The sequence below is a fragment of the Paramisgurnus dabryanus genome, chromosome 23, assembly GCF_030506205.2.
Source record: "Paramisgurnus dabryanus chromosome 23, PD_genome_1.1, whole genome shotgun sequence".
Classification (NCBI taxonomy): Eukaryota; Metazoa; Chordata; class Actinopteri; order Cypriniformes; family Cobitidae; genus Paramisgurnus; species Paramisgurnus dabryanus.
Window position 1 is genome coordinate 9,469,419 of NC_133359.1, and position 12,166 is coordinate 9,481,584.

General features: G+C 35.3%; 1 protein-coding gene across 1 annotated transcript; it reads left to right on the forward strand.

The window, feature by feature from the left end:
- Nucleotides 1-39: 39 nt before the first annotated feature.
- Nucleotides 40-11,650, forward strand: slc13a1 (solute carrier family 13 member 1). Its single transcript, XM_065292033.2, has 15 exons — nt 40-348; nt 2,316-2,444; nt 2,537-2,673; nt 2,766-2,953; nt 3,042-3,081; nt 3,164-3,221; nt 3,943-4,100; nt 4,212-4,331; nt 4,670-4,765; nt 6,177-6,278; nt 6,437-6,531; nt 6,633-6,727; nt 9,257-9,418; nt 9,509-9,646; nt 9,740-11,650. Exons 1-15 carry the CDS (start codon nt 250-252, stop codon nt 9,872-9,874), a joined length of 1,752 nt encoding a protein of 583 aa, XP_065148105.1. The 5' UTR covers nt 40-249; the 3' UTR covers nt 9,875-11,650.
- Nucleotides 11,651-12,166: the final 516 nt, after the last annotated feature.

Consider the following 12,166-nt stretch of genomic DNA (forward strand, 5'->3'; position numbering starts at 1 on the left):
GTGTCGTTAACTTTATTCAAAAAGTGTAAATATAAATGGAATGAGTCTGGGGCAACTCGCGTGAGCTGTGACTGCGGGAGTCTAATCTTAAAGCTTAATCTCCATGGCCATAAGGCTTTATGACATGCCCGGAACGGACCAGTAAGAGTGGATGCGGATGGCACCAGGGCAAAGATTAATCAGCGGCTGATTATTTAAACCCAATCGTAAGGCAAAGTCCCTTAGTTGAGACTCTGAATCGGCCACAGGATGAGGAGGCTAAGATGTACCTGGAGCTCTGTGAAACCCCTGATCATCATCCTTACACCACTGTCACTGCTGCCGCTGCCGTTGGTTATCAAGACAAAGGTAAGATGTGCTACCAACACACACTGCTACCTTACAATTATGTACATTTTACTGATGAATATTTGGAGGATTATTGATAATAAGGTAAATTTTTTCATTGGTTAAGAGCGAATTTTTATCTCAGATGACTGGTTATCTTAGCTAATGTGAGCATTTTAAGATAATTGATTAATATTACATTTAAGAAATATATTTATATTTCTTTAAAGTTTAGAAATATTTAAGAAAATATTTGCGTCATTATAATTTTTTTCTGCTACAACACTTAAAAAATATATCAAGTAACATTTTTATGGACATTTTGGCCATGATAGCCTGACAAAGATGTTTCTCATGATCTTAAAAATGTTTAAAGGGTGTAGGCTATGTTTAAATGTTTGAAATACCTGTGTAGATAAAAATTTTCCTGTCAACATGGTAATAATTTATTTGCTTGAAAAACTACATTTACTTTAAACTGTTGAATGAATGACTTATGAATAATGACGAGAAAGCAGCCAATCAGAGATCAGAATAGATTAAAATTAATTTAATATGTTTTTAAATGCTACCCAAGGTGAGACCTCAGGCAGCTGCTTAATAAAAATTCAAAATCCAGGCAAAGGATCAAAATTTGAAGATGCTAAAACGTACAGTAACATAGTTTTGATTTATTTGAGATTTGTCTTATTTCATAGTTTGATGAGTTTACTATTACTCTAAAAAGGTACTAGGATGTACCCTTTAAAAAAGGTCCTAATATGTATCATTTAGGTACAAATATGTATACATTTGGTACCAATTTGTTGCTTTGAGGTACTAATATGTACTCTTTAGGTACCACCCAGGGACAACTTTTGGACCTTCATTTCTGAGAGTGTATAAGCGTTTCTAAACGTTTTTTTTATTTTTTTTATTATATATATTTTTTTATTTTATTTGAAGGAAAATTGTTATTGTTTGTACAGAGATTATATATATATATATATATATATATATATATATATATATATATATATATATATATATATATATATATATATATATATATATATATATACACAATCCCCAACCAACCCAGAACAATCTGCCTTACATGATATTCATCAATAGTAACAATTCAAATGATGATGAAAAATAATAATAGTGATAATAATTATACAATATTAATATAAAATAAGATAATAAAAATATGCCACATTAAAACAATGGTAATGTTAAGAAAGGGGAGAGAAAAAGAGGTTTGACACCACAGTGAAAAGTGTAACCATCATACAACAAAAAACACAAGCCCTATATATATGTAAATATCTGGAGAAACACCTGAACTTATGTCAAGTTATAGTACCAATGTGAATCCCATTACTTCCCATGAAGTACATTTATGGCAAAGAAATAAGACAATAAGGGTTGCCAAACATATAAAAAATGTATGGGAATGTCTAAATGAATATTATTCTTTCCCAAATGTAGGTATGTTTCTAGTCTTTTGATACTGATATCTATCAACATTTTTTATGTTACTTTAACTTAACAAATGAACTTTTTTCAACTTAAAAAATTGTTAACCTAGCATTTTTTAAAAGAGATTTGAGCTCATTTAAAGGGATAGTTCACCCAAAAATGAAAATTATTTTATCATTTACTCACCCTCATGTACAAACCTGTATAATTTTCTTTGTTTTGATGAACACAAAGTAAGATATTTTCAGAAATAACCAAACCATTCATGGACCCCATTCACTTCCATGGTAGGAAAAAAGAATATTAGTAAATGGGGTCCATGGTTTCGTTACAGGCATTTCTTAAAATATCGTTCTTTGTGTACATCAGAACAACAAAATTTATACAGGTTTTTAACAACATGAGAGTGAGTAAATGATGACAGAATTTTCATTTTTGGGGGAACTATCCCTTTAAGTCAGGGTGTTGATATAAATGTTTTTTTTCTAATCTGAATGGCTGTAAAGATGATTTCATGTTCACAGGTAGCAGAATGTGCCTATATCCTAATTCTAATGGCCGTGTACTGGATGACAGAGGTGCTTCCTCTCTCAGTAACTGCGCTTCTGCCTGCTGTACTTTTCCCTCTGTTTGGGATCATGAAGTCCTCACAGGTACTTTCACCTGAATTGAAATACAATCACAGCCATGTGGATATAGAAAACAAAGAATGAATTGTATTCATCAGCTCTCGCTCTTTCTCTAGGTCGCCTCTGTGTATTTCAAAGACTTCCATTTGCTGTTGCTCGGGGTCATCTGTCTAGCAACAGCCATTGAGAAATGGGGTCTTCATCGCCGAATTGCTCTCAGATTAGTGACCGCTGTCGGTGTCAACCCTGGCATGTAAGACACGGCAGTGAGATGTTCTGCATCTGTTGATGAATAAGGATGAAGTGATATCACAGATCTGTTCGCCGCGTGTGTGTGTTTCACAGGTTGATGCTGGGATTTATGGTTGGCTGCGCTTTTCTCTCCATGTGGTTGAGCAACACCTCAACTGTTGCGATGGTGATGCCAATTGTCGAAGCTGTGATACAGCAGGTTTTGAATGCGAACGATGAGCCCAGCAAAGACCACAAGGGGGCGTTAAATGGCATCTCTAACCCTGCACTTCAACTTGAAGGTATACGTTTAACTTCTTTCAATCATGTGTGAAATGAATCATCTTTAACCTTCTAACCTTTTGTAACATTAAATATGTATTTTTACAGATATCGAGGCCCAGTGTGACCAACCTGAGAAGATTAAAAGGTGACAATGAATACACTTTCTGTTTGTAGAAGGATATTCATTTATATTTAAGACTAAATGTGTGTTTTTTTTGTAAACTTAGCATTGAAGCAGGAGTCATAGAGCCAGTTCAGACAGTTCCAGAGGAACCCGAAACTAAGGTGGGTAAACATATACATACATTTAAAGAAACATTCCACTTTTTTGAAAAAATATGCTCATTTTCCAGCTCCCCTAGAGTTAAACATTTGATTCTTACCGTTTTGAAATCCATTCAGCTGATCTCCAGGTCTGACTGGCGCTAGCACTTTTAGCATAGCTTAGCATAATCCATTGAATCTGATTAGACCATTAGCATCGCGCTAAAAATAACCATAGAGTTTCAATATTTTTCCTATTTAAAACTTGACTCTTTTGTAGTTACATCGTGTACTAAGACCGACAAAAAATGAAAAGTTGTGATTTTCTAGGCAGATATGGCTAGGAACTATACTCTCATTCTGGCGTAATAATCAAGGACTTTGCTGCTGTAAACATGGCGGCGGCAGCAGGGGTAGTGATATTATGCAGCGCCTAAAAATCACGTCTTAGTACATGATGTAACTACACAAAAGTCAAGTTTTAAATAGGAAAAATATTGAAACTCTATGGTTATTTTTTAGCTTGATGCTAATGGTCTAATCAGATTCAATGGATTGTGCTAAGCTATGCTAAAAGTGCTGGCGCCAGACCCGGAGATCAGCTGAATGGATACCAAAACGATAAGAATTAAATGTTTAACTCGAGGGGAGCTGGAAAATGAGCATATTTTCAAAAAAATTGTAATTTCCCCTGAAACGTAAACTATCTTAGTTTTATAACAGTATAATGCTGAATGTTTAGTCACAGGCTTCCCTGATAAATGGAAAGTATAAGACCCGGGAAGATCACTTGATGTGCAAAGGCTTATCACTCTGCATTGCCTACTCCTCATCCATTGGAGGTCTGACCACCCTTCCAGGAACCTCAACCAACCTAATTTTTTCCGAATACATGCATCAGTGAGTTCACCAATTGCTTTTGTTCTAATATTTTTCGCCTGATATCTGGTTTGGTCAGGATATGTGTCAACATATTCAAACATTGCACTGTGTTGGGTTTTATTTCCTCAGGTATTACCCAGAATGCAAAGAAATAAATTTTGGGAACTGGTTTGTGCTTTGTCTTCCCATCTGTATAATTATGCTGATTTTGTCATGGATATTCCTGCACTGGATGTTCCTAGGAAGCAAGTGAGTGATCGTAATGACTTCTCTACCGAAAGCCGTTCCCTGACCCCCTCTCTGTTCTTCATTTTCACTCTACCTATTTAAATTTCTCATTTCAAATCTTTATTCCCACCTATGTTTCTGATCTTCTTCCTGTTCTCTGTTTTACTTATAGTCTCTATTTCTTATCATTTCAGAATGATCATATTTAATCAAGCTGAATTGTATCGAGATTTCCTTCTTTCCCTGGTAAAGGATCACTCATAACCTGCATGCGGATAGTTAATCAGAAGAGAATTATCTTGAAATGACTAAATGAAGCGAACATTAAAAGCATCTGCACTTTTTTTACCCATCCCTAGCTTTCGTGCCAGTCTGTGTTCCAAAAAGCAGTCTGAGAAGGAGAAAAACACTGCCAGGATGCTCAACAATCAGTACAAGTCACTTGGACCCATAAGGTTGGAATTCAACTTCCTATTCCAAATATCATTCCCAGTTAAAGTGCATAGATAAATATTAATGAGACTCTTTGGCGGACAGTATAGTATAATTCTGTATAGTATAATGCAAAATACTTTTCAGAGTAATCCAACATGTTGACTTCTTGTCCATTGTCATGATTTGGGTTGAGGTTATCCCAGGGTACTAAGCCAATTGTCAAATTCCCTGACTTTTACTGTCTAAAAAGCTGAATTTTTAGCTTAAAGGATTAGTCAATTTCCTTTAAAAAATCTAGATAATTTACTCACCACCATGTCATCTAAAATGTTGATGTTTTTTCAGTCGAGAAGAAATTATGTTTTTAGAGGAAAACATTCCAGGATTTTTCTAATTTTAATGGACTTTAATGGACCCCAACACTTAACAGTTTTGATACAGTTTAATATTGCTGTTTCAACGCAGCTTCAAAGGACTCTAAGCGATCCCAAACGAGGCATAAGGGTCTTATCTAGCGAAACTTTGGCAAGAAAAATCCAAAATATGCACTTTTAAACCACGACCACAAGAGCCAGCGCGACCTCACGTAATTGCGTAATGAAGTGGAAAGGTCACGTGTTACATACAAGAAATGCACATTTGCGGACCATTTCAAACAATAAACTGACACAAAGACATTAATTAGTTTCATTCCACATACAACAACGTCGAAACGGTCCTCTTTCTCCACACTTGTAAACACTGGGGGGTGGTTTCGATATGTCATCCGTGACCTCTTGATGTGATAAAATATTACGCGAGGTCACGCTGGCGCGTCACATGACCGGAGGAAGACAAGAAGTTGTGGTTTAAAAGTGTATATGTTTTATTTTTCTTGTCAAATGACAATCGTTTCGCTAGATAAGACCCTTATGCCTCGTTTGAGATCGTTTAGAGTCCTTTGAAACTGCAATTTTAAACTGCATTAAAACTGTTAAGTATTGGGGTCCATTAAAGTCCATTAAAATGAGAAAAATCCTGGAATGTTTTCTTCAAAAAACATAATTTCTTCTCGACTGAACAAAGAAAGACATTAACATTTTGGATGACATGGTGGTGAGTAAATTATCTGGATTTTATTTTTAAGAAAATGGAATAATCTTTAACAAGCATATTACATTTTGATGAATGCAAACAATTTGTTATTTTTTTAAATCCCTGATGACTTGGACAAAAAGATATAAAATTCCCTGTATTTCAATGTCTGGAATAGACCTCTAAAAAATCCACGATATTCCAGGAATTCTATGACCCATGGGAACCCTGTTACCCATTTTATAAGAATGTACAAAAACTACAAGTCCAAATGTGCAATGTAAAATATTCCAAAATATGCCAATGGGCAATGTCCGAATGACGAAATCACAGACTGTCTGTTATTTTCTGATACAGCTGGCAGGAGATCATCATCTTGTTTATCTTCATTCTGATGGCGGTTCTGTGGTTTACAAGAGAACCAGGTTTCATGCCAGGCTGGTCATCGCTGTTCGCTGAGTGAGTAGTGTGGTAACATTAATCAAACATTTATCAACTTCTTTAGTAAGGTCAGATAATCATTCAACTTCATCGCTCTTGTTGTTCTGTGATGTTTGACTAATTAAAGCTAAACTGCTTAACGATTACCTTACAGTTATCCGTTGTATCTGTTCCAGGTACAGAGGCTATGCTTCAGATGCCACAGTAGCGCTGTTATTAGGTTTCTTTTTCTTTATCATCCCCGCACATAAACCAAGCATGGATCGCTACGGTACTTGCTCTTCATCTTTTCTTTTCTGCATTGTGAAATGAGTTGCTTGCAGCATATTGGTGCTATTTTGTTGCTGATAAATGTTTTCGATCTCGCAACAGAGGCCTTAATAACATGGAAGGATTTTCAGGCCTGTATGCCGTGGGAGATCTGTCTGCTCGTGGGTGGAGGTTTCGCTTTGGCCGAGGGCACAAAGGTGGGATTATAGGGTCATCGCTTAGTGTAAAATATAACTTTATCTGGGACAGAAAGAAATGAATGGAGTCTAAGTAAAATCAATTAAGAGAGGCTTGGATCCAATTAACCTGGCTAGTCTGATTCACAGAGGCTTGGTAAAACTCTGGCCAGCTCAATTGCTCCCTTTACCCATAATCCTAAACATTCATTTCTTTTAGAGGAAATGAATGAAAAGCCAGATCACATAAAAGACTTCAAACAGCGTGGATCCCATTAACGTTTCAATTCGGCTGTGTTATTCTGTCTGCTTTGACGTTTTGTTCAAGCTAATTACATGCCTCTATTATAAGACCGTCAGCGAGGCATTATTTTCAGCATAACTTCTTCATGCAGAGACCGGAAGCAAGAGCTGCTATTTCTTAATATTCTTCTGGTGTGGGTGGACTGGGGTGGGGTCTTATCACCAAGGCTTCAGCTTGGTTTTAATTCAGAGACCCAAATGTCATGGCAAGTCTCTGGTCTTTAAAATCTTCAAAGCCGACTGCTGTGACCTGTTTTCCATATGCAATATTTTGTCTTGACAAACAGCTAAATTATGACTTTGTTGTTAACAAGCATACAAGAAGACATACAGTATCAGTATATTTATGAGAGCAAGATGTTCAGCGCTAATAGGAGTGTTGTGTTTCTCCATTAGAAATATTTTTAAGCCAAAGTCATTTATTATCATATGCACAAGTACTGTGTACAAAATACAATGAATGCTTTAAGAATACAGACAAAAGACAGAATACAAAAGACAGCATTGCTAGGTTTTTCATTGCTTCAAAGCACCTTTACAAGAAAAATGGAGAGTAAAAAACTGAAAAACTGGGAGATATTAAATATATAGTTATATATATATATATATATATATATATATATATATATATATATATATATATATATATATATATATAATAGAAAATATAGTATCATAGCACATTTTATTGTCCTTATAAATAGATTATAATCTAATGTAATGTTATATACCTTAATATTGGCAATTAAATATGTAGTCAATTAATAGGATAAACTACAGGCATCATATTAAACTCGACACGCCATTCCATCTTACGTGTAGATAGCCCTTAAAGGAACACTCCACTTTTTTTTGAAAATATGCTCATTTTACAGCTACCCTAGAGTTAAACATTTGATTTTTAACTTTTTGGAATCCATTCAGCTGATCTCCCGGTCTGGCGCTAGCACTTTTAGCATAGCTTAGCATAATCCATTGAATCTGATTAGACCATTAGCATCACGCTAAAAATAACCAATAACCAAAGAGATTTTTCCTATTTAAAACTTGACTCTTCTGTAGTTATTTTGTGTACTAAGACTGACAGAAAATTAAAAGTTGCAATTTTCTTGGCAGATATGGCTAGGAACTATACTATCATTCTGGTGAAATAATCAAGGACTTTGCTGCCGTAACATGGCTGCAGGAGGTGCAATGACATTACGTAGTGCCCAAAAATAGTGCCCTGCTACTAAAAGATACAAAGGGGACTATTTTCGGCTGCTGCAAAATATCATTGCGCCTATATCATTGCGAGTATAGTCCTAGCTATATCTGCCTAGAAAATCGCAAATTTTAAATTTCTGTCGGTCTTTATACACTACAGAAGAGTCAAGTTTAAAATAGGAAAAATATCCAAACTCTTTGGTTATTTTTTAGTGCAATGCTAATGGTCTAATCAGATTCAATGGATTATGCTAAGCTATGCTAAAAGTGTTACCGCCAGACCCGGAGATCAGCCGAATGGATTCCAAAAAGGTAAAAATCAAATGTTTTATTTTAGGGAAGCTAGAAAATGAGCATATTTTCAAAAAAGTGGAGTGTCCCTTTAAAAGAAGAAAAAAATAAGAGCAAGAGTTTGATACAGCAGTGTAAAAAAAAACAGAGCGAGCTGCATCATCTGATTTTGCCATGTGGTTGATGTCCTCAGGGCAACATTATGTTAACCCTGGGGCAACAGTTCAATCAACCAATCAGATTTCAGAAGTAAGTTTACAGTTTGTTTCAAGTTTAAGCTTACAACCAGGATTAGCTGCTTCTAGAGCAATGTTTTCACGCATAATTTCACTTTAATTTTTAGGGTTCAGGTATAGGGTTGGGTTTGGGGTGGGTTTAAGTTTTATTTACAAAAATGTTGTCCTTGGGTCCACATAATCAAATCAAATCAACATAAGCACAGTAAAAACAACAGTAGTTGACCACTGTGCTGTACAAACATGAGGTACAGATTTGGACTTTTTTTGATATTTCCAATTACAAAAAGGTAACAGGTACAAACGTCATTATGATTGCAGAGAAATTTGTGTTGAACAATCTTACAATGTTGTTAGAACTTTTTTATTACTATGTTTACAAATTTTATTACAATTGCGTCAAAGCAGCTTAACAAGAAATGGTTAATTATTGTTATGTGTGTTCGAATAGTCCTGAGCCGTTTGTCGTTTTTGGAAGATGACATTTTTATTTCTTCTGTTTTTCCCCCAACAGACTTCTGGTTTGTCATCTTGGGTTGCTGAACTGCTGACTCCCTTGGGAAATCTCCATCCTTTAGCCACAGTCACCATCGCCTGCCTTATTGTCACCTCCATCACGGAGGTGGCCAGCAATGCCGCCACAATCACAATCTTTTTGCCTATACTGGCCCCATTGGTATGACTGCTTCTCAGATTTTCCTGACGTGTTACGTAAGAGTCAATCATTATTTGCATTTAATATTTTTCTGACTATTTTCTTTGCCAGGCTGAGGCGATTGGGGTGAATCCTCTGTATATGCTGATTCCTACAGCCCTGTGTGTGTCTTTCTCCTTCCTGCTTCCGGTGTCTAACCCTCCTAATGCTATTGTCTTCACGTATGGCCATGTTACAAGCATGGATATGGTGAGTCTTTATTCGAATGTTAACGTCACAAGTTTTTATAAAGGTAAATAGAGTTTTACAGTACTGTAAGTACGTTTTTTCTTGTAATTTCAGGTGAAGGCAGGGCTGGGTGTTAACGTTATAGGCGTTCTTACAGTCCTATTAGCTCTTACAACATGGGGAACACCTCTGCTTAACTTGGACACTTACCCAGACTGGGCACCAGTAAGAAATATCACTGGAGTATGACCATCATTGTGACAATGTCAGTAAATTAACCCTTTAGTTTTAGGATTACACAGGATCCCTTCAAGTCACAAGAGATGCACAATGCATCTTATGGCATACTGTTGTCTGACCTCCAAATGTTTTACACGGTGGACTTCTTGTTCACCTTAAATAAAGTATGGCCAGCTTGCCTGAAGCAGCACAACAGACGCCTGCAAAGACAAAGGTTTTGGGTTCCAGAAGATGTTCTGTTTCAACAAAATTGTTTATTTGTTTATATGTATTTGTATTATAATGTTGTGATCTTTAAGAATAGCTTAGGCTCTGTGTTTGTAAAAATTGTTGTTTAGGAAAACTCGGAGGTACAATGATTTGACTTTACAGTACATGTCAATGAGTTGCCTTCACAGGAAGTCAACAACACAGTGCAATGTTTATAAAGAATGTATAATGTATTATAAGTGTATTTTTCTTTAGCCTTAGAGATCAGTTTGCACGATAGGGTTAGTCCTGTTGGTTGACTGTCTGAAACCGCTTTGCACAAATTTTTATATGTATATTATATATTTTTGTTATATAGTAGCATGTGCATACAGATAAATAACTATGTGTAGGATGTTGAAACGACACAGACTGAAATGAACAAACAGATTATGTTTTCATGAAAGTTAACTTTTAATTTTTTTTGCAGATAACACTCCCCCTAGTGGCCAGCAAATAATACCTTTTACCTTTTGAACAATGTGGATAGTTTAGTTTTTTAACATTAACTTCCCATTGTTAATAGCTATTAATATTTTAGACATTGATACATCACTGTAACTGTCTATAACACACCATAGCAATATAATGCAAATACAAAGCATTTTCTGCATCATTTTGGGTGTGATCTATTGTCATGAAGTGGTCCTTATGAGATGTTTCATTGTTAAAATTTTTTATCATTGACATAGACTAAATATGTCATACAATTAGTCTCTGTATGTTTGTATTTATAATATCATAGTTAATTTGGAGTGAACTATTTGTCTCATTGACATAAAGCCACATGGTCACAGTATGACAGATTCACTCAGATGTGTTTCACTGATTTTGCCAGAAAAACACATTTAAATGTGACAGGAACGATTCATCATGTTCTGGCAGTAATTCTTACTAATTTGAATAAAACAAATAAAAATTGGAGGTTCATAAAATTGTATTACTGTGATCTACATCTATTATGCATACAGTACTACCATCAATATTTTCCATCCTTCTTTAGAGCATAAATGATCACAATACAGCACAGACTAGTATATAATAATCAAAATGTTAACTCTACAAGGTTATATGTGTCATAAAGTTTAGCTAACCTGCAGTCTGCATAGTTCGAAGGTTGACATTTGTAGTCTGAGGCAAGTGCGGGAACTAATTCTGTAAACCATATAAAAATGCATACGCACATCCAGCCGTCACTCCAATTCAAGGTCACTGTTCAGTTGTGTGACAGCATGTCTGTTGAATCTAATTACTTCTTAGTAATGCAAATAAGGGAGCACTGACTGACTATAAAGTTTAACTAAGCTTTACTCTAAGCCAAACAGTAGAGTCCCCCCCAAACAAAATTTATGAAATAAAACTTTGAATTAAACAAAACATATTAAATTATACAGTGTAGTGCTGTTGGTTAGTAGCCTTATTTTTCTAAAGTTTAATTACACAGAATTTACAGTATGATAAAAGAATGTATTTTGTAATATAATGTAATTAACCTGGGGCTCCCTGTGCACCATCTCAGGGACCCCCAGTTTGAGAACCTCTGCTCTACACAGTACATAGTAAAATCCCTGAGACATTTCTGCTTCGTGGTGTAGTGGTCCATATACTTTTAATTTATGCCCCAATTTTTTTTTTTTTTAAAGTAGAAATGTATACCCCATGTCATCAAATAAAGAAGTAGGTATACTCCATATACGTGCGTATTTCCTGCACTACACACCTGCTTCTGCTCTAACACAGGCATGGGTTATAAAGCTTTAACACATTTTCCAAAAAGATTTTTTTTTTTTAAGTAGTTCACCCAAATATGAATATGAAATATTCTCATAATTTACACACTATCATGCCATTTCAGATGTGACATTCCTTTAATATTAAAGTGCGTGTTATCTTCTCATATAAAAGCCAACGTGGCGAAGCTATAAAAAGAGCTCATACATCCATCATTAAAGTAATCCACATATGTGTCCTTTGGGTTAAAGGGATAGTTCACCAAAAAAATTTAAATTCTGTTATTATTTACTCACTCTTATGTCGTACAAACATGTATTC